The following is a 25124-nucleotide window of genomic DNA, read 5'->3' as shown; positions in this document are numbered from 1 at the left end:
GTAAGCATGTCCCTCTGGAACACAACACACACTATCAACCATAACTTTTTTTTATGTTGAGACTAATGCATCATCTAAAGGAACTGATGATTTTGATGTGTTCATGTGTGTCCATCCTAAATAATTCTGTACAAAACCTAAATCATTCTGCGCTGTGTTTCCAGACAATAATTGAACTAAAGATAATAATTTATCTATTGGTTTAACAGATTATTTTTAGAGATTTTGTGTGCTTTTACCGAGGGGAAAAGTGTCAGATTTTATGACTAGTTTTACTCATTTATTAATAGATTAATCGATTAATAGTAAAATATATCTAAATCAGCCATATCTAAATGGGTATGTTAAACCACAAACTCATCACTATTTAACACTCGTTTAAAATGTCACAATTTCAACCACTTAATCATGTAATAAATAGATTTTTCTGTGAGTTGACACATTTTTAACAGATAATTGAATATTTTTCATTTTATTTATAATATTTTTCATCTTATGCCACAAAATGCAGCAAATCCAATTTAGTAGACATTTTGTCTTGTGTTTTGTCCTTGTAACAGCTTATGAAGTAGACTGAATATTTAATACTTTTTAAATGTCAAGAGCTAAGTATGTCTGTGTACCTGTCTCAAAACTGAAAGTACTCCAGTGCAAATACTTAACATTTAAAGGATCAGAATTGATCTATAGATGGCATTTTTGCTCAGGTCCTATTGACCTTTTCTTTTGGTTACATTAACGCTTGAAATTTATCAGCAAGCTTTGTGACCGTCTTTATGTTGACCATTTAGGGATGCCTGAATTGATGTTTTTTGACTTTCATCCTTTCAAAAAGATTAATCCTGGTTTCTTAAGGACCAGAAACTGACTGGACTGTTTCAAAGTCCAGCCAGAAACTGCATCTGGAGGATTCTCCAAACCAAAGCTATGATGAAATTGTGTTGTGCACAACTATGTTAAACCTTTTGACAATATCTGGGTTAAAAGTGAATTTATCCTTTATAATGTATTCTCATCTATTAGCATTGTTGATACCCTTTCAGACTTTTCACCTCTGACAAAGAACAATTGCTGAAATATCTGCTAAAACAGCACAACCTGTTTCTGTGTGATTATTGGCAGAGACGGATTATTTATTTGGTAACACTATTATTTAGTGTTTAGGAGCCGTTTGTACAAAAATGCCTTCATTGGTAATTAATGAGTAGTTAATTATTACCGGATTTATCAGTTGTGTTCTTGATGTAGGCTATAATTTCATATAAACTTCGTAGCCTGCTTAATTAAAAATGTCTTTACTTGCAGTTTATCTTAGTTTTGCAAAGACATTTCTTATTAAATATTATATTTTATCATGGATGGATTACTGAATGGGCCTACAGGCCTCCAGTTGCCTTCACCTGTAAATGTCAATCAAATTAACGTGTACGAACTAGGAATTACATTAACTTTATTCATTTTATTTTATGAAGGAACAGGTTAAAAATTAAGGAACAGGCTCAAAATGACCACAAAGAGATTCAAAGGAACTGCAAAGATACACAAAATAACTTTTAAAAAGCAGGCAAAACAACCACAAAAAGACACAATATGACCACACAAAGAAAAAAAAGAAGAGAAAAACACAAAGAGACACAAAACAACTACAAAAAATATGGTAATATGGTACAAAGTGTGGGAGAGGTGGTGGGGCCTTTTGCATGTTTCTGCCCATTGTCTCATAATTCGCTTATGCCCTCTGTAATGTGGAACATAACAAAAAATGTGTGTGTGTTATTAAACAATGATCAAAAAATAATATCTCTATCATTAAAACCTGATATCCAAATCATCAACAAAGCATTGACTCAAATTTGACATCTTGATTCCTATTTGTTGGAAATAAAAGTCCTTGAAAACACACAAAAATCATATTATACATTAGTAAATATTTACTAATGTATAGTTTATAATTTTCACATCAACAGACTATTATTTCTTAATTTTCAGATGTCCTGTATCCAATGATTCTTGTCACTGATGAGGTGCTGCCATCTGTTAATGATGAAAACCAACTGATCCAGAAATGCGTCACACTGTGAACATGTTTAGTGGCTGCGCTGAAAACTTGCAGTGAGATCTGTTTTAGCTCACCCATCCGATAGCCAAACCTGAACCGACGGTTTGTTTGAGTCGGGAAGCAGAAACTCTGTCTCTCTGTTGTTGGGCTCAATCTCTGCCAGATAGGTTGTGTTGCTGATGAAACACTAGATGGCCCTGTTGGTAAAGCTGTTGACATTGATTTAAAACACAGCAATGTGACAAAGGATGAAGAAGCATTTCTGTTAAATTAACACAATGTGTGGAGATGTTTTGTTTTTTTTAGATTAGTGTCATCTCATATTCAACTAATTTTATCACTTTTATGTTTTGAAACTTTACGTGACTTTATAATTTTAACTTTCCTATCCAAGTTCCTGCTATATGTCACTCAGAGTACCCCTAAATAATATATTGTATATTGTGAAAAAAAGTCAGTGATTGCTGCTCATATGAGGAGGTGAATTACAAAATGTACAGCAGACAGAAAGAGGAAAGCAAAACAATTGGAAGTATAAGTTTTATTAAATGGAAATATGTTGTTATTGCCTTATTAAAATGTAAAAAAAAAAAATAAATTAAGTTTCATACTCAAAAAACCCAATCCACCTTCAGATTATTGCAAACAATTTATAAAGCATTAGTACTCTTTTTGTGTTGTTTTTGTAAAGAAAAGAAAATACATTGATTAGTAATCATTTTGTAATGACAGTTTAAAAACTCACTGTAGTAACAGATTATGTAATCCACATTATTGCACACTTTAAATGTAGTTATTTTTTTTATTACCATATATCTTTTAGGCACTTCACTGATGTTCTTACTGGTATTACAAATTAAAAGTAGAAAATAAGCCCTAGCCAGGAATAATAATAAAATCAGCCGCATTGTTGTTTTTAAATATTGGTGTTACCAGAGAAGAAAAAAGTTAGACAGGAACTGAGTTAAACTGGGAAAAAGACAGATGACATTTATAGAGAACCTGGATAGGTTACAGTCTTCGATGGGAAGAGGGCGATGTTGTTTAGAAGATGAGTTTTCTGTTGAGGAGGAACAAAAGTTGCTCCTCTGTTGAGTCAGAGAAGAGGTGATTGAAGGAGAGCTGAGCGGCCAGTACAGGGCCAGTCCTGCTACAGTGTCTTAAAGCTGAAGGTTGGAGACCTTTCCTTCATTTACTGTATAATTCACTGGCCTTTACAGATGTGCTCTAGATCTATACTATATTGAACATTTGGCTTTATTTTGTTTTTAATATCTGTGTAGTCTCGAAGCTTTTTCATGTTAAATTAAGTGCTATCTTGAAAGGCAGCGACCACTCGGCGTTCTGCTAACACTGAGATTACAGTCAATCAATTATTCAGCCTGTTCTCCCTGAAAAATCTGTAATTATTTGTATGAAAATCTATTTAATATTTAAACCATATATATATATATATATATATATATATATATATATATATATATATATATATATACACTCACACATATATAGTATAGTAAAGTAATTTACCAAAATAATAAGTAAATAAGTAAATAAGTAAAAAGTAATTTACCAAAACTTCACCCCAGACTTTTATGTGTGTGTGTTTTTTTTTTTGTTTGTTTTTTTTTTTTTGTTTATTAGACAAAAATCCAGTTTTGTAGTTGATGTTAAAAAATAAGGGTTGTCACTTTTTGATAATGTGGAAAAGTTTGGTCTTCATGCCCTTAATCTCAATGAAAGTTAAAGTCTGTGAGAAAACACTGGAGGCAAAAGGAAGCACTGTCCTTATATTTTTTTCTGGTGAACACCAGCGTCTGTTCTTCTGTTTCCTTTAACCACATCATCACTGCTCTGCCTCAGATAGAACAACACAAAAGCTTCAAATCCACAGTTAGTCGAAGTGCTGATACTTGAAGAAAGAGCTTGTGGAGTCATGTTTACAAATCTGACAGGAGGACTTTCAGAAATAATGGTCTGTTTCTGATTAGAATATAAAATGTTATCTTATAATTAATGGAAACATTTAAATATTTTTACCAGTTAAAACTGAATAAACACATTTATATTTATTTACTTTGGTATAAATAATAACTCTTAATTTTATAGTTCAGTCTGTCTTTTGACCTTTAAATGTCAAAACTTGCTTTGTTTATTGGAACCAATTTACTGCAAAATAGTTTTGGTGCTTATGGTTTAACTGTAGGAGCAGGATTTTCCTATAGTACGTCCTAGGAAAACTTTTAGACCTTACTTTTAGAAGTTACTAAAAAGTTAAATTAACATTAATGACACTGTCTGACTCAACAATCCGTTGGTTTTAGACTGTAGGCTGATTTGCTGTTTATGTTTTCAAGTTAAGTTAATTTTATTTATAGAACCAAATATTACAAATCACAGTTTGCCTCAGATGGTTTTACAACATAAAATATCCCTCTGTCCTTCGAACCTCACAGGGGATGAGGGAAAACTCCCAAAAAAATCCTTTTTTTTCTTCTTTTTTTATGGAATATAAATGGCAAACGACTCAGTTTATGTTTAGTAGATTTTTTCAGTTCAAAATATAAACAAGAGATATATCATTATCATCACACAAACTGAATATTTTAATGCAAAACAAACAACAAAAAAACAAAAATCATATTAGCACACATTTCACTAGCCGTATAAACCTGCACATACAATGTATAATATTAAAAAAAATGATTTAGGAGTGGACTTATTCTGATTACTTATGGTTGAAGTAGAAGTTATGTATATTTAAAATGCAATATTTTAGTCTGCGAAATGATCAAATCATCCAAATAGGTTCACAAACAAACATGCCCACACATTAACACGCCTGATTTCCCCCAGTTTTCCCTCCATACACTGCAGCCTAATTGATTCTCATTTTAATTATGTTGACCCAGACTCCGTCTCTCTTCTTCACTGACAACAAAACCAGCGCAGGCCGGCAGTCTGCCTCTCACACTGTGCGGATGACACCTCCGTCTCCCTTACAGAGGAACTAGTCGAGGATCCACTTTGATGTCACTCCCCCGCAAAGGAAAGGTCAAAATAATAAATGTAGGCCCAATTGATGGGTTGGCAGGGGGGCGCGGGGGGTTCAGTGCTGATTTTTGGATGAGTGCTCCCCTAAAGGCATAATGAATTCATACAGTCAGGCACGGCCAAAGAGGAAAACAGCATGGGTCCTCTTTCCATGAAAAGGTTGATCTAAATCTGCAGACGAGCCTGGCTCCTTCTTCCCACTCATTCTCCACACACATCGCTCTCCTCTCTCTCTCAAACACAGGCTTGTCTCACACTCACACATATGAAGAAATACTCAGAAATACATCTTTCACTTCTCTTTGACTCATACCTCTGCATATGCATCACCTCCTCCTTACCTTCACTCGGAGAGGTGAACCACATCACTGTGGAACAAAACCCCCTCAGTAAGCTGCTCCACCTAACTCTTCTCACAGCAAGACACCTTTGATTCAGCAGTCAATAACCCAGAAATACACAAATGATTGAATATGTCTTTGAAGATTCCCCAGGTCATCCAGGTCACAGGGTATCTGTTAGTAGGTCAAAGGCAACAGAGCTACACTACGTCTGCTGGCCTTTGACCCTCTGTCCATCGATAGGAACTTGTGTTTTGCAGCTGGAGAACTTTATTTTAATGTGTAGAAAAGTTCCCAACTTTTTCAGAACTGCTCAAAAGGTCAGGCTGAGTTACAAATAAATGTGAACGAAATACTACGCAATATTTGCATTGCGTCTAAAAAAGTGACACTATTAAAAATTCACAGCAGCTTATGTTTGAATATTTCACTGAATTGGAGCAGCTAGTAAAAATGATCTTTCACTTAAGTAAAAGTAGGAATACCTCATGTAAAAACACTCCATTCCAAGTAAAAGTACTCAATTCATGATACTTAAACTGCAGTAGCAAAATGCACTTAAACAATCTTATTATACAGTGATATTATGCGGACTGTCCCCTTTTAGAGAGTTATGGTATTGGAATATTATTACTGATGCACAAATATGTAAGAATTTAAATGTTAGCACTGTTGGAGCATTAAAATGTCATCTTATTATACAAGTTATCATACTTTTTTAGTCAAATCTGACTCTGTAAAATTGCCAGGTCAACACTTTGTTTGGCATTTATAAGTAGCATATAAGCATGTAATAATTATACGATATAACACACTATAATGTAGTTAGAAAGACATATAAGTATCAGGTTGGTGTGGAGGCTTTTGTATAAACAGCTAATTAATGACAATGTAGTAAAACACTGTTGTAATAATGAATGAATTATATATATATATATATATATATATATATATATATATATATATAAAATATATATATATATACATACACACATATATATATATATATATATATAAAAAAATAGTCATTGCAAATAACTGAACTGTACATATGTGTAATCAAAGCCAATAACTAAATTACATGTATGAGCATAGACAATAACTAAACTAAATTTGTTACCATAGCCAGTACTAAACTAAATGTAGTCTGGTAAAAAGCACAAAATTCCCCCTGAAATGTGGTGAGTAGGATTAAATGGAAATACTCAAGTCAAGTAGAAGTACCTCAGAACTGCACTTACCTCCAGTAAATGTATCACACACAGAAGTGAGCAGATACAGAAACACTGCTGTCCTGTAGTCTTGAAAATGTTTTATCTAACTAAGAGACAAATCACAAATTTAGAGAATATTTAAGAAAAAAAAAAAAGAATTAACATCAAGTGAATTTGTGCATGTTGCATTTGTCACTGTGTTGTTATTTGGGATTACCTTACATGAGTAGTTTAAGAAATGGCTAATACCTTACTACTTATATTTCTAGGTTATTATCTTGTACATTATTGCGTCATCGGCTTGCATGTGATTTATCTTGTCAGTCTTGTTTCCATGTAAACACACAACGCAAGAAATTTTTAATCTGTGGTTTACAATGCAGACTCTGTGAGTTTCCACACAGAGACAAACTAAACCTCAGGCCCTGTCTTACCGCATTGATGACAAACACTCAGATAAACCGAGATATGATTATTTCCCACAGACAAAAACGCAATTTCCTGATCAGCCACAATCCCGTTCAGATGCGCATTCACACTGAGCTGCCAGTTTCCTCCGGAGGACCGAGCAGCAGCTCCGGGGCTGAATTACATGCGCAGTCCTGCCGTGAATCACACATCACCACGGCAACCGGCGATCACATCGAGTCCCCGTCAGCATCAGTGGGGTCCGATCCCGTCCACAGGCGACAGGAGAGCACCGAAAAACACGGTAAGTTTATATTGTCTCCTCTCCGTTCACATTTGTGAACATCTGTGCCCAGCCGGGTATTTGTGTATTAAACGCACGTGTTTGTGGGTACAGAGAGTCCGTGCCGCTGCGGTACATCTCCCTGTAGGAGAGGTTTTTCTTCATATGACGCGATTAAGGGATTTTATGCAGGTGATTCATGATTTTTGTGTCTGTTTTAGTGAATGAGTAGAGAGGGATCACATCTTTACTCGGGTGTTATATAGGGCTGTATGTCTGCGTGACAGGCGTAATTTGCGCTACGTTTACATAATATAAACGGCTACAATTAAAGACGCATCTTTTGATTTTCCTTATGGCTTTAGGCTACATTAATTAACTAATGCAGAAAATGTACAATGTGACATATAAGGTCATGAAAGTGTGCTAAAACTGACTTCCTCGGCTGGAATATTGTTTAATATAGATATATAATAAGATAGAAAACTGTTTTTTTTAATCAGCCTTCCTATTTCCTATACCAAAATTGCTGCTGTTACATCTCTGACTCCCAGTCTGTCTATCTTGTCGCAGCAGTCTTCAATGCAGCAAGTTCAGATATGCATGACCAGTGAACCCTGAAGAACTTGAGAAGCTCAGGCACACGCAGCCCACTCTTAACTATTCATAACACGGTACGTCTTCACCTTTACAAAGCTCTCTGTCCTGTCAGTTGATAAATATCTGTCAGACCGTGGCGATGAATTAACCTGTATAATCTTGCTAAATGTGCATTGAAAAAGATGTCATTTGCAGCTCTCATTTGCTGGACTCGTTTGCTGTCAGAGTGTGGGAACACTGTGTTTGACAGCAACACTCGGCTCATTTGTTAATCACAGATTCAGGATGATTCATTGTACCCACACTTCCCTCCAACTGTGGGGAGGAAAAAATGGTTGTCAGCACAGATGACCACTTTAGCCACCCACACACCAAGAACACCAGCTGTAGGCTACTTGAGAAATACACTCACTTAAGATCCTTTTTTCTTTTTTTTCTGTCTTGACAAAGCTGCTTCATCTTTTACACAGTTTAGAGGTGATAGTTTTGCACCAGTCTGTTTGTATGCCTGGTCTGTTGTTATCTAAGTCCAAAATTTCCAGAGTTAAATTTGGTTTCCACGTAATGATAATGTACACTTCCCTCTTTAGCATTCATTCACAGCGGATGTGTCCTTAGTTAATGATCTCGTATCTCCTTTATCAAAAGCACATTTCCTGTGCATCAGGGATGTCTCCGGCAGCATTAAAACTGTAGCTCTTTGCCTCCTGGCGAGTGTATCATCATTGTGAGTCACTGGCGTCAGCGGGGCCTGTGGGGTCCTTGGCTGAGGGAAGGTGTTGTGTTGCACCGTGTGAATGAGATAAGTGGATCCTCACCTCTTCGCTCCACATTTAGACGATCATTTGATCGAGGAGAGAAAATAGAATTGTTATCAGGGCAGAGGGGCGTTTGGCGCCCTGTTGGTGACGTGTTAGATTTACACGTCGATTGTGAACATTGGGGATGAGCGTATGGGGGAAGAGATAGGGCAGAGATATAAGAGATTAATCATACACAGTGGTTATGAAACATTGACTTTAGACTGTTGGCTTGGATAAACAGAGGAAAGCAGGCTTCCCTGTGAGGATAACTGCAAACACAGCAGTCTGAAGTTTATTAATATGCCTCCACTTTAAGCCACATAATTATAAATCCATTTATAACCTCACAGAGTTATTCAGTTATTAAAGGAATACTCTGACATCTTGGGAAATATGCTTATTTGCTTTCTCGCTGAGAGTAGATTGGTATCAGTCTCGTATCTGTGCTGGGGAGCCACTGCAAACAGTCGGTGAGCGTAGCTGCACATTAAGACTGGAAAGGGAGTAAACATTTGGCCTAGCTAGTCTAAATGTTACAAATTCCACCAAGCAGCACCTTTAATACAAAAACTACAGCCTTAGTTATGCTTTCTTCATGAACTGAGCTGACGTAGATTTCATACTGCGTGCACGTTTCTCCTTGCATCAAAACAATAGTCTCCCAAACTGTAGGGGGCAGTGTGTCGAAAACTCATATTTAGAGCGTAGTTCTCCAATTCTCCGCCGATCCACGTCCATGTAGGTTGAAAATATTAGATGGACAGGTGAAAACCTGCTGCAAAGAGGTGTGTCTCACGGTGTGACATTACTGGACACTGGTGGCCTCGCATAAATCACAATATGACAAGTCACGAGTTGGTAAGGACAATGTGCTGTCTTTTTATGGTGGGGTATGTCCCAGACTATGTTTCTATCTGATGAACACCAAACTTTTTACAATTCATCCTGAGGGGAACATGAAGCTATATTAGATTTTAAGGAAATCCATCCAATAGTGGGTGAGACCTTTTAGTCAGGACCAAAAATGTGGAAAAGCAGACTGAAACTGCATCTTTAACTCATTTCTTGCAGGATCAGAGGTACTTTTTTTTAATGTGGTCTGATTACTATTGCTCTCTTTTTGCTAATTACATTGTGGTCTTCTCCACCTTCATTCGAGTCCTGGCAGGATATTCATTTTAAGCTACAAGCAGTGCTGTCACATTTGGTTACAAAGCACACCGTCTGAGTCGGTCTGACCTGAGCTGTCTTTCCCTGCTCTCCAGATCTGTCCAGGCATTTTCAGCCATGGTGAAGCTCGGCAGCAATCTTTCTGATAAGCTGGAGAAGCAGCCGTCTGCGGACGATGGCTTTGATAACATCCCCCTCATCACACCGCTGGAGGTCAACAAGCTCCAGCAGCCGTTTGCAGAAAAGGTAAGTGCAGCCTGTTAGCTCAGTGTTTGGTAGTGTGTTTGTGTGCCTGACTGCTTATGTTTGTATTCTTTGAAATATTGTGTTTCTACGCTGCACACCGACCACAACAAACCGTATGCATGACGCTGCATTACCGAAATAGCCAACAGATTATGACTCACTTCAGAAAGCGTCTGGACAAACCCTATTAAAATTCATGTGGGCATACTTACCTTCCAAGCGTAAGCCCCCACTCTGAGACTGCCGTATTTGCCCTCTGTTACCTCCTGTCCCAGGTTAAGACCTTGGCATCAGCCCACCCAAAACAAGCACCTCATTGAATGCATAATGCAAGAAGAAAGCCCTCACAATCACATTTTGTTGCATGATGCACTCAGCAGCACAGGATGTTCCACAGGCTGATTAGATGTTGCTGAAAAATTAACATAAAAAACACTTTGTAGCTCCCAAATGTGTTTTTAAGGCATCGATTAAAACTGGCTGCTTTTGCAAATGATGCTTGGGTATTTTTAGACATGCAAAATAGCATTTCCAGTGTATGCAGGATCACCGAGCCTGCGCCGAACACTGGGGACAACATCATCCATCAACCATAATGGAAAACAACAGCTAATTAGAAGTTCTCAGTTTTTTTTTCCTCCAGAAGAGTCCCAATAATGGTGCATTGTTTCTGCTGTAGGTCATTGTGAAGACGTCAACACAATATCAGCTGCAGCAGAAGAAGAAGAACAAGCTGTATGTGCCCAGTATCAAGAAGCTGAATATCAACTTCTACAGTGATGTTTCAGAGAAAGCCAAGGTACAAAATACAACCTGATGTCTGCAAATCATCTCATGTTGTGATTTGAAGATAAGTTGGTCTATACTCTCTGTTTTTCTGACTGTCAACAAATCTCATGATAAAAACAAAACCAACAATGGACTGATTGAGTAAGTATTGACTGTACATCCAAACCTTGATAGGAAGTTTATTCCTGTGTACCACAGAGGTCTATTGCCATCCCAAAACTATTTAAGTTAAACTGAAATCACATCTAGTCATCCCTTTTTGTGGCCGAAATGTATTTTTAATCGTTATGTATTATCAAAAGGAAGAAAAAAGATCTTTGGGGAAATATCAGAAATACTCCCCTTTGTCTCAGCTGCCTAGGTAGAAAATTACTTTTGCAAAATAACACATTCATCTCTTCAGTTCCCCTTTCAGACACTTAAGGATCAATGTTAGCAGGTGATATTTTGGGCTGTTTTGACTCAACGGTGTGACTTTCTTACATGCTAAAATAATGGAGATGCAAATCTCAGCAGGTACATTATCATTATTCCCAAACAATGCGTCTGCCCTTTAACTTTTTCTCTGGAGATGTATTGTCTAATCATTTTACCAGCACATATTTTGGGATGTGAATGTGAGATAGGCTACATTCATCTTGGCTGAAATAACAGGAGGCAAATCTCAGCATGTACAATATCAGCATCCACTTCTTAAGTTCCTGTTCAGATATTTTATAAGAACTTACGATATAAGAAAAAAAAAGAAATTTCTCAATATTGGTTTACGATTGTTATTTCCAGGGAAAATACTGGACAAGTGATTCACAGAGCGCATATGTATGCAGTAGCAGACAAAAAAAATTTAATAAAAAAATTTAATTTTCAATTAAACTTTGAAAACACAACAGTAAGCCAAACTTTGCACTGGCTGATAGTGTTCCTGGACTACCATGAACACTGCTTTTAGTTTAACTTGAGTCAATCCCATATACATCGTCCTGCTGCCATAAATACTCACTAGAGCACCAAATGTGAATGAGTCTGCAGATTAAAATATTAATAACTTTTTATTTATTTATTTAATTTTATTTAAAATAGTCCCCAACAAAAGCACTGTATTTCCCTGTTTGAGCAATGTTTGCTAAAAACTACAGCGGCCAGCTGATTAAGAAAAATACTAAGCCTTTTTTAAAAAAAGAAATTTTACATTTGTTGTCATCTTTAGACCCTTTTTTGACCTGTCTTCAAACAATGAAATTGGGGCTGAGTGCCACAGACAGGGCTGGGAGGCTGGAAAGTATTAAGAGAAGAACTAACACATCACTGCTGTTGGTTTGTCCATGGAATTTGTTGACAATAGCAAAAAAAACATAGCCAGCCTCATAATTAAATTTTGATGGCACTTGTTATTGAAGTGGAGTATATGTGTAAACTGTTGGTGTGTGTGTTGATGTGTGTGTTGTTTCTCAGATCACAGGTCTGATCCTTATCACTCTGGCCTTCCTGACCAGCTTGCTTCTCCTGCTCATGTACAAAGCCATGTGGTATGACCAACTCACCTGCCCAGAGGGATTCATCCTTAAGGTAGGCGGCATAAACACACACACACACACACACAAACACACACATACATAGACAAGATGGATAAGCTCAAATGTAGAGGCCACTCTATTAAAAAGCTGCTTAGCACGTGTCATTTGACTGTTTTTGTGATTTTTGCAAGCAGAAAACTAAAGAGTGAGGAAAACTGCACCCATCAGCACACACACATCGAACACACACACAGATTTATAAACGTGGATTTACATGATTTAGGGCGAGAAACAAAATCTTAACATCTTGGCCATCGTCTTCCAGCAGTCTCATTCGTGCATATCACAGACTTCTTATTTCATTATCCGGGCCGAAGTAGTCTGCGCGACTCCAACTCACAGGGTACTTACACAGTCTACAATGCAGCTGGCGCTTTGTTTCTCGGCACACCCTCACATCAGTCACTTCTGGTGGATTCTCTGAAAACTGGAGCTGGAAACTCAAACTCATTATCTCCCAACGACACCTTGGAGGCATCATGCAGCGAAACAGCGCTGCTACGCATGTTAGTTAAAGAGGCTGTCTCGCAGAGGAAAATGAGAGAGTGGGAGAGACGGAGGGAGAAGGAGGGAGAGGGGAGCTACAGAGCCAGCTTTCTGGTCAGGCAAAGATTGGGACGCCCGCCTGTGAATCGGAGGGGTCTTTAATTAGGGCTGAGCGTGACTAAACTGTGATTAAAGGCTTAACAGTGAGGGGGGAAGCAAGGAAGGGAAGGGAAAGGGGGAGGGGGGAACCTTCCGGCAAGGCTTTTGAAGTTTTTGCCGGTTACAGTGGCTTTCAGCGTTTTTTCCTGCTAATGTGTTGTCAGAGACATAAAAAGAGGAGTGAGGATGGAGGGAGGCGTAGTCGCTGCTGTGCTTTTGAGCAGTCCGACTCCTCACTGTGAGCAAAGGTCAGGTAGTGGATCCCCGAAAAAGAAACACTCGTGAGGTCAACACAGCTCAGTGGGCTCTTTTCAAAACATTGCATTAACAGGATGGACGCTCAGTTTGTTTGATTTTATTCACCCACATCTTGTACACACTCACAATCCTCAAGTAAAAGTGAGTTCAAAAATGTTGTGCCGGATGCTTTTTCTTTAAGTAAAGGCTTGTGCTAAATTGAACCTGGCAACCTTGGTGTGTCAGTATAATTTAAAGTGTACAAGTAATAAACTTAAATTGTAGTGTGATACTACAGTTTATTCTTATACAACGATTCATATGATATCTTATGAAATAGCACCCCAAAAATGGCAAGTCCTTAATGTAAAGTTTAAGCAACTAAAGTAACTGTGGTTAGGTTTAGGAAGAGAAACATGGTGAGGATGTTCCTTAAAATGACTTAAACTTCACGTGGTTCCGAACACTGAAGTCCTGGGTTTTGGGACCCTTCCAACATCCCAGTTTGCTGCCTGATTGTGCCGCTCAGGAAAGCTTCCATCTTTACTCCGCACAGTGCATCAACCACATGATCGCAGCCTTGCAAAGTACGTGGGTTATACATGAAGTAATGGCATAATGACAATAACATGGGAAATATACACATTTCTTGAGCATTACATTTTGTAGAAAAACATACAAACAGTGCATGAGAAAAGCCTGGACACTGACATTTGCTTTCCAAACCATGCATTACCCTCAACCCAATCGCCAGAATAAATGTTGGCATTGTACGTTTCTGCAAACCACAGACAGGCCATTTGTATGCTTTTATGTAACTGATATGTTAAAAAAAAACACTTGTTTATGGCAAAAAAAGCTTATAATTTGGCATAACATTCACATTTTTGGTGGCCCGATTGCCGCTGGACATGTTGCAAATGTCTTGCTAAAAAAGAACCGGTTTTGTTCCTGATCTTCATCTTGGCAGCCATGTCCACCATCCTCTCCCCCTCCCACTGACCAAGTCAGCTCATACATACATACTGAGAAATACGTCACTTTAGAAAAGTTTTTAAAATACTTATGGAATTAGCAAATAAAACCATCTTCTTCTTTTGCCGAATTGTAGGATTTTCTTCTGGTGACTGAGCCATTATCTTCTGATCAAACTATTTTATTTTAAGCCTGAAAGTTCATTCACAGCCTTGAGCCTAGTATTTTGTCCACTGATCACCTTTAGAGTGTACGTTTAGAAGTCACACCCCCCACTGACCTGTTAGGCTGGACTTGTGATGTTTGTGTCAAAGATTTTTTTTGCCTTAACTCAAATAAACAAACCTGTTTTTCTTTCTGTCATAACAGCAGAAGCACTGCACCCCGGCAGCTCTGGAGATGTACTACACAGAGCAGCAGCAGCAGGAGGAGCCTGGCATCCGCGGCGGGCCCAACACCGGCCTGTATGCCGCCCTCAGCCACCTCAACCAGGTCAAGAGGACTGGGCCTGAGCTTCCATCGCCATGGTTACCAGTTATAAGCGCTCTGAAGGAGGCCGAGGTGGCCAAACAAGGCAGCGAGCCGCTGAAAGGAGTGCTGGAGGGAGAGGAGTGAAGGGAAATCACAGTTAGAGGAGATTATGATGGGGAGGCATCAAAGGTTATTTTATGACTGTGTGTGTGTACAGTACGACACTCATACAGTCCATCGAATCCCTTGTTTATACTGGTGCTCCAAAACCTTTAAGGTATACGTATAACTACTGAAAATTTAAATCAGCTGTGTAAACCACACATTTACCCAACTTAGATCCAGTCATATTCTTTAATATTTAATACAAGCAAATACTGGACTCTGGCAGTGTGTGTGTGTGTGTGTGTGTACTTGAATGTCTACCTTTGTAAGACCCCTACTTAAGTTTGAGTGAGTGAGGACTTTCTTGGAGAGTGAGGGCATTTGCTGTCATATTTAATGTCACAGTGAAGGATGTTCATCTCAAACATGGCCAAAGTTTCACATAATGAGGTAATCATATGTAAAAGTAATCCCTGCTCCAGGCACGTTACTGCAAGTGTTTATGCACTGCTACATACAGTGTATCTACATGCTAACGTCACTGGTGTATGTGATTTTAGTTGCCAATGTTGTACATTCCTCTGAATATGGGTCATTTTTCTGCAGCAACATTTGCGCTTGTGAAGATTTTGGGTTAGAGGCTTTTATTGATTACTTTTCTCGGTAGAAAGTGGTGCTTTATTCTGTCAAAGTCATTGCCCGGGCTGCAGTGATGGTGCAGAGAGTGCAGGTGCAAAAGACTCAGAAATGCTGACCAATCAAAGCAGACTGGGCTTTTGTGTGCGTGTGTGTGTGTGTGTGTGTGTGGGGGGGGGGGTTAAAGAAACAGGTATAATAGTCAGTTTTAAAATCCGGAAAAACATTTCACCACCTCCGGTTCCCCTCTCACAGTCGATGGGTTTTTACTTAGAAGGCTGAAATACAGTCTGTGATTAAAATACAATTAAGAGACATAAAATACATCAGTAAATACCCAACTTCAAAGCTTGTATGTGTCTTAAAAAAGGCGGTTGCTAACAAGTGGCTAAATGAGACTACAGAATGTCATAAAGCAGAGCCGCGATGAATATGGCTTTCCAGCCTAGTTGTGGGGGCAACATTAAGTCATGTGATTGTGGTGTAGTTTGCTTATATCCTAACGTTAGCTTTTTACTTCTGGTGACTGCATTTAGGCCTTAAAAAAATCATAATATTGGTGTTCATTTTTGAATATTATCTTGCTGAGCAAAACATCGAAATATCATAAACACTTGTTTGTCGCAGAGCTGATTTTCCAAAATCCAATGGAAAAATCCCATCCCAGTTTGGGTAAAAGGCTAGGTAATCTCTATAAATATATTTTGCATATGTAAGGAGAGGCAGAACGCTTTGACCAATATGTATTTGAACCCATCAATTATGTCTGTCTTACGAATCAGCTTTTTTTTTCAGCTTTTTTAAAATTTATCTGGATTCATATGCAGATGTTAATGAAGATTAGCCAAAATAAGCATTGCACATTAAAAAAAGAACATCTTGGCTAAGATATCAACCAGCTACACCAGATCAGCCAGAAACTTGGCCCTCACTCCCAGAGGTTTTATCATCGCCAGACGATAGCCGATGGGTTGCAAGATTCAGGCCAAGGGAATGCATTAGTTCAATGACAGTCCTCACAAGTATGGAAGTACAGGGTCGTGTGTGTGTGTGTGTGTGTGTGTGTGTGTGTGTGTGTGTGTGGTGAGTTGTTGTGGTTAGAGGCAGGAATGTTATTAAAGTGTTGGAGAATGTGCCTGACTTTTACAGTGTTACCGAGGCATGAGTAATCTCCACCATCTGCATTCAGTGTGTGTGTATACATTCCTGTAAATACTGTAGACTATCAAATGCATACATGAGCGTACATGTATCATATGCGTATTAGTGTTCAAGTGTGTGTGTGTGTGTGCGCGTGTGTATGCACTGTATGATGTATTTACTTGTCTGAGGAAGTTGGAGGTGAGAGAAACGAGGCGAGAGCTCGGAGTGAGAAGTGAAGATAAGTTTTTAATGAGATCACTGCAAGTTTTTTCTCATCACGCCGTCTCGTTATCTCACCGTCTATTCATTTAGTTTCAGAGGGCAATGTGTGAAATCATCATTGGATGCGCTCATAGTTTAAGACAAGGAACTATAATTGGCTTTTTAATTTTTTTGTCAAAATGAGTCGTTTCCGCATCTTAATATCTGGAGACTGTAAATTGCGACTTTGTGTGTTTCTACGGTTAAAGTTAGAGGAAAATGTGTTGTAAAAAGACTCACACAGCAGCTCTTGAAAGTATTTAACTATTTAAAATCAAAAGCTACAACCTCTTTGTAATGATGGGTTATTGTCTGTAGAATCAAATGCACTGAACTTTGAGTTACTTACTGTAGTTATTGCTAAAAGTTTAGAGCCTGTAATGTATTATAAGTCATTAATGTATGTACGGAAGATGATTGTAAAAAGAAAAACAAAGCAGATGGTTAGTTTTGTTACTACATTTTGCTTTTGATTGTTGCTGTAAGTATTCTGTAATGCCGCTGTAAATGAACATGTACAGTAGAACCACAGGGTTGACTCATCATGATCCTTACATGAATGTATGAAGTAGCTGCTTAAATCATGCAGTAGATGTAATTAGTGCTTGTAATGTACTACCTTAAAAGATTGTCTACAAAAATTTCTATTTATTTCATTAACGGACAATTTCTGTGTGTAGTATTTAGTGTCTTTTAAATGCTAAGGTTGTGTCCTTTGTTAAGTATGAGGAGTTCTTTTCCAATTGGCTGTACATCCATTTTAAAGGGAAGCGAGTATTGTTTTTCCTCATTCGGAAATAACTCAAAATTCTCGGGAACATCTCATAATTATTCCTAATTATCTGCTAGCACTTATTTTCACCTGCCTTTTTTCTTTGTCATTTTTTCAAATGGCAAATATCTTATTTTGGAACAAAACTCTTCGTGTGATTAGGACAAATGTGAGATCACAGCACAGCTTGCGCTTTAGGAGTTCAAGTGCCAAATGTTTACATCAGGCCCATCTGCTCTGATGTCACTGACTGAACAGAAATAAATGACTGAAGTGTTGAGTTCTGTCATTCATTGTTGATTTAGATCCACTGCCTCTAATGACCTGAATTAATGACTCGTTGAGACGGATGTAATATCGACAGTTGGATTTAACAGAAACCATTTGTTAGGTGTTTTTTTAAGTACATTTTTTGAGGTACTTTGACAGAGTCTTTCTATGTTATGACACTTTTATCATTTTAGAAGCAACTTAATGCTTTACTTACAAGTAAAAGTCCCAAGTTTACAATCTAATTGAATAAAAGTCCATGTATTGGCATCAAAAGTATCAAAAGTAAAAGTTGTTCGGGGGTTTATAATATATATTTTATATTGCTGGATTATTATCATTAAAGTTTTTAAGTAGTATTTTCATGTTGCTGCTGGTCGAGCTACAGATAGTTTTAAAGTTAGTTAGTAGTTATCTAAATTTGCCATAAGGTACACAAAATACTGAGTAATTGCCCAGGAAAGAGTGAAGAATTAGGATGAATTGCTCAAAAATATTACTTGAATATCTCTGAATGGTGGTCTATAGACAATGACACCTTATCCGAAAACAGACCATGAGATACTTAGTGAAATATTATGTCATGGGGAGTTATTTTGGGTGGACTGTGCTACTAAAAACTTTCTCCATGAGTCATTCCTCCTGAAATCAGCTAGTGAGCTGCACAAAACATATAAATGAAAACTAACAAAACTATTCATTGATCACTAATTAGTACAATTAATTACTTGATCTGCCCTGCCTACGTCATACTTCTAACCACTCATTATTTCATGTTTATTTTAGCATTATTTACATTTTTCTGCTGTCTCAAGTAAAACAGGGCATCATCCCACAGAACTAACATATAGCTGTGTTTTGACTGGTAATTCTTAATTCGCTCCTTAAAAACAAACCCGAGAAAGTAGGATTTAATATCAGTTAGTTCCTAATTTGTCCTTCAATTGCGCTCTAGTATCGTATTATTTTGAGCTTTTAGCGTATTATTGAGCTTAGGGGCTGCTTTGCATAGTGATACATTAGCCCAGTTGCCAGAAGAAAATGTGATGCAAACCACAACTACCTTACATTTGCACAATTCATACATATCATATCAACATTTCTAATGTGATGTAATATATAAGCTGATTTTGGCATCAGGAGGGGCATGTGTGGGTGAGACACCTGCTGAGCGTCAGACCGCTGAGAGACCACTGTTCGAGACCAATAACAAAACTGGCTGGGATTTAAAGAGTCATTGCTGTTCTTACAGGGGCTTTTTAGCCCCTAAATGTGGCTGTTTTGTAGAGACTCATCACTGTTTTTCCTGCAGCTTTTTAGGCATGAAAAGCAGCTGTTTCTTAAAGAGACATCACTGCTTTTCCTGCTGGGATAGTGGCGTAAAAAGTGATTGTTTTTCACTGGGATATCGCTGCTATATCTGCCATAGTTGTGCTCCCCAAACTGGGTTTTTCAAGTCAAAACATCATTGTTTCCAAACCATAACCAAATGTTCTGTTGTGCCCAAACCTAACCAAACATTAACACTGCTCTGTTGAAACACAGAGTTTCAGAAATATCTGCTATATGATAAGGTGCAATTACATTTTATCTGGCAATTGTGATGGATGTATTTTTGTTAGCAGATTTTTCTTATGAAACTTTCTTACTTTATATAGGTAAATGCAGGTCTGACCTCTGCATACCATTTCTTCTCTTTGCGCTACATGAGAGAAAGAAATCACTGCATAGGTTTTGGTGAAACATTTGCTGTTCAGTCTGGTTTGAAAAGAAAAAAAGAGAAGATCTAATCCTAAATAACCAGCTGAAGAAAAAAATGTTCAGCTCCTTTTACACTCTGTTGCTCAAAGATGATCAGTATGCATAGAATTCAAAATATGATTCCTTCCTTCTCAAACTTTAGTTTTGCAATTCAAAGCCAAGCCACATCCTCTCTCTCTCTCTCTCTCTCTCCCCCCTCTCTCTCTCTCTCTTTCTCTCTCCCTCTCTCTCTTTCTCTCTCTCTCACTCTCTCTCTCTCTCTCTCTCTCTCTCTCTCTCTCTCAGGTTTACTGCTGTGAGCCTGTCTGCATCTCATTTACACTCACATATTTTCACACCATTGCTCTAAACCCAGGGATGTGTGGCTTGCAGTTTGGGTGTGTGTGTTGCCTTGTTAGAAGAGAGAGTGCGTGTGTGTGAATATGATGTCATTAACCTGCAGTTATGCATATGTGTGTGTGTGTGTATGTGTGTGTTTGTGTGTGTGTGTGTGTGTGTTTTCTAAAGCTTTTGTGTGTGTCTTTGTGTTTCATGTGTTCATCTTTGTGCTTCTGTGTCTGTTAGACTGTAGGTTTAGGCCTTGATGTGTGCGCATGTGTGTGTGTGGGAGAGAAAGAGAGAGAGAGAGCTGAAGCTTGGCTTGTTAATTAAATCTACATTACACCCTGTTACGCCTGTAGGGTCTTTTTCTCCCCACTGTTCTTGGGTGACATACTTTAGACGCTGTTGGCCCAGGGCATGGAACTAAATAAAGTGCTAAAAAATATTTATTAGGGCATTTACAGATCCCATGCTTGGTCAAGGCATAGCATGTTGTGCCAGAAAGGCTTAGGTACAGGGCCGGGGGAAAATCGCGTAAAATCAGCCAAGTAGTCACGTAAAAGCCGCCAAGCCCCATTTTCCTGCTTTATAGCATCAACAGATCTGAACAGTAAAATAGCAGGTTGGCTTTAATTTGTCCTGACTGATCGGAGTCCCCCCTTTCCCGCCTGAAGACTGTGAGGGAGGGCCGTGCCAAGAGTCATTTAGCCGTTAATATCCCAAGAGAATCAGGTTCCTCTGAGTCCCGATTGCACTCTAATATTGGGAAGGACAAACAATGCTCTGTGGTGATTTAAACACTGTCTTCCTGTTTTCCTGTGCGTCTTAAGCTCAAACAGTAAAGAGGTCTACCTTAGCCGGTGTTTTATGGAAGGTTGTGAGCCAGACTACTCCAGATACAGGAGCTTCATGTTTACAGCATAAAAATTCTTATCTAATTCTCTGCAAGTAAGTGAAAAGCATATTTCCCAAAGTGCCGAACTCTAGCGTGCCCTTCCAGTGGAGACAATGGGATGCAGTGCACTAATAGGTGGCCTTTGAATGGAAAAAAGCAAGATGTAGTGCACTAATAGATGGTTCCTCAGTGGAGAAAATATGATGCAGCACACTAATGGATACCCTTAAAGTGGAGAAAATGGGATGCAGTGCACTGATGGATGCCTTTAAAGTGGAGAAAATGAGATTAAGTGCCATATAGGCTGCCCCACATGCTAGAAAACGTATTGTGTGCCACCACATACAGCTGTGCTCATATTTTTTTTTTTTTTTTGCCTCCTGCCACCCAGACAGCCTGAGTCTACCACTTTTTTAGAGTTAAGTTAGCTGAAGTAACATGTGAATTGTGGTAGTTTTATCATTTGCATTTAATTTAAATAGGAGTTCACTTTTTCTTTTTTTTTTTATTTATCAGGGCTCATTATTTTTTCTGCCTTTCTTTACTGCTTTTGTTTGATTTTATTTTTAAGCCATTTCCCAATAATGTCCACCTTATTTATAATGCATTCAACTGTAGGTGTATCGATGCATGTGTCTTGTTCTTAAGAACCTCTTTTACTCCTAAGTTGGCTCTTTGGAGCATTTTTAGGTGTAATAAAATGTAATTAAAATGTAAGTTTGATAAACAGGAAGAGGGAAAGTGGGGTGGAGGAAAGGAGACAGCAGAGAGATGGAAGTAAAAGCAGAAGAAAAGATGAACAAGAGAGAAAGAGCAGATGAGAGGCGGCCAGGCCTGGGAAGAGAAGGCGGGGGGTGAGGGTTTGGGTAGAAGAAGAGGAGGCGGTGGAGGCCAAGAGGCACGGAGGTGGTGGTGGTGGAGGAGGAGGAGGAGGGTGAATCCAGGCTGACCCCTGTGTCTGTGTGTGTTGTTGTGTGTCTCAGTGGGTTTCCTCTGCCCTGGCGCCAGCTGGAAATGCCTCCACTAAGCAGAGGCAGTACACACATCATCCTCCATTCACCCCCATTCAGTCCCCTTTGATGAGAGTAACACTATACATGCCCAGTGCGCCTCACAGATCCTATCAAGCTGCTGTTTAAAGGGCGGGAGCGAGAGCTGGGGCAGCTGATCATAACTTATCAAGTGCTGGGACGCACTGTCATTCAGTTTCGTTGCCCTGCGGAGCAAATAAAAGCCAGGACAATTGAGGAGGTTTTGTAATTGGAGTGACGTTGTTACAGTGGTGGAGGTTTCATGAGGTACGCTGCCACCTAGAGGTCATCACCCATGGTTGCAGAGAGGAATGTGGGCTCCTTTCTGCTTATTTTGAACCACAAATTTGATGAACAGAATTTAAGTAGATTATGTTTTCTTTAAGGCCTTTAAAGTCACTAAAAAGCTGGTGTGTAGACATCTTAATACTTTTTATTTCCCTTAGCAAGAAAACCTTGTTGACCAAACCTTGAGTACCTGCTGTTGGATTAGTCACAGTTGCTCCTAAAAGTTGATCCTCATGATGGTTGTTTTAAAATGACTCAGTAGCCATGAAATTAGTCATTAGTTTGTTATCCTGCCGTGATGTTGCCCTCATGCAACAAAAACCTCGCCAGTAAACAATTATCTGACCGACACGGCGAGGTAAAGGCCCGAATCTGCAGCCCAGACATGCCGTGAGGAGGAAAAACAACCGGCTTTGCTTAGCTTAGCTCTAGTTTGCTTTGTTCTGGCCATTACGGAGCCGAAATATTGTCATTACTCATAGACCAAATCATTTTACGACATCCTGCAATTAAACTTTAAGCTAATAGGTTAATGAGACAAATGGAGTTTGAACGCTGGAAGTTGGTTTCTATTAGCGGTGGTAACGCAGGGAGAACTGCACTGTTGCATGCTCTGCACACACACACACACACACACACACACACACACACACACACACACACACACACACACACACACACATGCAAACACAAACACAGAGAACAGATTGGTTTGATTTAGGTTTGCGGTCCCCTCCTGGTGCAGCCTCAGACAGGCAGAGAGGACCAGAGCGCAGTGAACTCCAGTTCAGCCTGAGCCCGGCTGTCTCTGCTAAGCTTCAAGTTGAAACCCTCCAAATTGGGTTTAATCTGTGTTTTGCTTTGCCAATTATCGACCCGCAGAGCTGCATGGCAAATGGGGATGAATGAGCTTTAGATGGGCCTGGTTGAGAGGAAGGTCACGGTGTGATTAATGGTGATCTGTTGAATCCATGACTCGGCCAACTAAGACGTAGCACGGGATTAGTTATCAGAAAATCTGCGGGACAAATGCAGAGCATGACGCAGCAGAAAAGCAGTTTGAAACTCTGAGTTTAAAAATTAATGTCAAACTGTTAGTGAAACCAAAGTGGGTTTACCATACAGAACGTTTGTTTTTCAATCGACATGGTTCCTAAATGTATCCAGACAAGAGGTCTGGTTTCTGTGTCATGTAATACCAGCGCTGTGGTATCAGTAGTTTTATGAAGATGAATATACTGTCTGTGAGCCTACTGTTCATTATAATCACTGGTAATTATACCCTGTTCACATCATCATGGAGCATTCATAAAACCGTAGTGACATCTTATTTCTCTAACTTTGAAGTATTTATGTGCTTAACTTGATGAAAGGGTCCTATCCTGATGTTTGGTTTCCAGATTTCACTTAAAGGGACACTACGTGGACTGTTATCAGCCCATTAAATGGAGGTTATTAGTTGTTATTACATACAATATAATTCCTCACATGGGGCAAGCTACACCTACCAGTAGGCCAGTCATTGCATATCCAATGCTGTGGAATGTTTGCAGTTTTGTTAGGTTTCAGTTTCACTTTTGTTAGGTTTAGGAATCAAAACTAACAGTTAGGTTTAGGAAAAGATTGTGATTGTTTTAAAATAAGTACATTTGTTCTGTAACATAACAATATATGTTATGCCAACTCTTGGTTTCACATGGAACACAAACAGTGTTTTCCTGGGTGAAAGTCCTGTGTTTGTTGGACCCATCCATCCACCCCAAGACTTTGTTGCTCTTTTTAGTGCCTCACCTGACTTCCTCCTTTGTTCCCATTATAATTCCTACATCCACTAGAGGCCACTACCCAGAAGATAGAGTAGGGCCATACTATCTCAAATCCATAACGACTGGTGATGACTTTTATGGTCTGGTAATGGTCTGATAATATTCAATGCAGGTTACTAAAGCCAGTGAAGCAAGATTTCCAAAGTGTGAATAGATAACCTTGATTATGTCTTAAATGTTGTCTCAGTTTTGTAATATGACTCAGACTTTTTATCATAAAGCCTAAGCTGCAAAAACTTGAGGTTTTAGTTTTGAAAGAAGTCGCCTTTTTAAGGCAGGATGTCCAATAAAAGATGCTAAAAAGATGCATTGTGGGAAATGTAGGATCCACTGTTTTCAGAGATAAATACAACTGCCAGGATATGTCTGCCTTTGCTGCTTTGATGTGGATCACTCTTTTTAAAAACGTTTCTCTATGTGAGTTCCTCAAGTTTCTGTAAGTGCAAAACCTAACGACCAGACTGTTGCTTTAAGTCAACTACTGACACTAATAAGGCCTACAACCAGTTTTTTTTTTTTTTTTATTAGAGATTAGTGCGTAGATTATTTTTGCATATCACAGTTCAGGGTGCCCAAAGTGATGGCATTAAATGTCTGCGTTGTTTTTTTCACCAAGATATGCAGTTTATGATGACATAAGACAATAAAAAGCAGCAAATCTTGGAAAATCTATTATTGAAGATTTGGTACTTTTGCATGAAAAAATGATTTAGTGATTATCAAAATAGTTAGATTTTATTTTTCTGTTCATCTGATTGTCAACTAATCATTTCAGCTCCGTACAATTATTAAGTCATGGAGTATGTCTCTGTACAGTCACCTACAGGAGAAAGAGTGGTTTGTTCAGCTGAACACACTATATGTGCTGCTCTTTCCTGCATAAAGGATATTTGCAGTAGACGCTGTAAAAATTAGGCCAGGAGAATCATTCAATATCACAGCCACC

At 38.6% G+C, this 25124-nt stretch overlaps 1 protein-coding gene across 3 annotated transcripts; it reads left to right on the top strand.

Moving 5' to 3' along the window:
* Positions 1–7186: 7186 nt before the first annotated feature.
* On the top strand, positions 7187–15773 carry caly (calcyon neuron-specific vesicular protein). 3 transcript variants are annotated; one of them, XM_042485494.1, is made up of 6 exons: positions 7187–7380; positions 7936–8033; positions 10028–10178; positions 10858–10977; positions 12420–12533; positions 14768–15773. In XM_042485494.1, the coding sequence occupies exons 3-6, from the start codon at positions 10050–10052 to the stop codon at positions 15011–15013; spliced, it is 609 nt and encodes a 202-aa protein (XP_042341428.1). In that variant the 5' UTR covers positions 7187–7380; positions 7936–8033; positions 10028–10049; the 3' UTR covers positions 15014–15773. The 3 variants fall into 3 exon arrangements, with proteins under 3 accessions (XP_042341428.1, XP_042341430.1, XP_042341431.1); XM_042485496.1 differs by having other exon boundaries at positions 7933–8033; XM_042485497.1 differs by lacking the exon at positions 7936–8033.
* The last annotated feature ends 9351 nt before the right edge of the window (positions 15774–25124 follow it).

This window comes from Plectropomus leopardus, chromosome 4 (assembly GCF_008729295.1).
Source record: "Plectropomus leopardus isolate mb chromosome 4, YSFRI_Pleo_2.0, whole genome shotgun sequence".
Taxonomy (NCBI): domain Eukaryota; kingdom Metazoa; phylum Chordata; class Actinopteri; order Perciformes; family Serranidae; genus Plectropomus; species Plectropomus leopardus.
The sequence above is the reverse complement of the archived record's forward strand: the minus strand, read 5'-3'. Positions and strand labels throughout refer to the sequence as shown.

What these genes read in the sequence shown, in the direction of transcription:
- caly (XM_042485497.1), top strand. Translation starts at nt 10,050, where the DNA reads ATGGTGAAGCTCGGCAGCAATCTTTCTGATAAGCTGGAGAAGCAGCCG. An exon ending in ATGTTTCAGAGAAAGCCAAG is followed by an intron (nt 10,978 to 12,419) that starts GTACAAAATACA and finishes GTTGTTTCTCAG; the next exon opens with ATCACAGGTCTGATCCTTAT. An exon ending in CAGAGGGATTCATCCTTAAG is followed by an intron (nt 12,534 to 14,767) that starts GTAGGCGGCATA and finishes CTGTCATAACAG; the next exon opens with CAGAAGCACTGCACCCCGGC.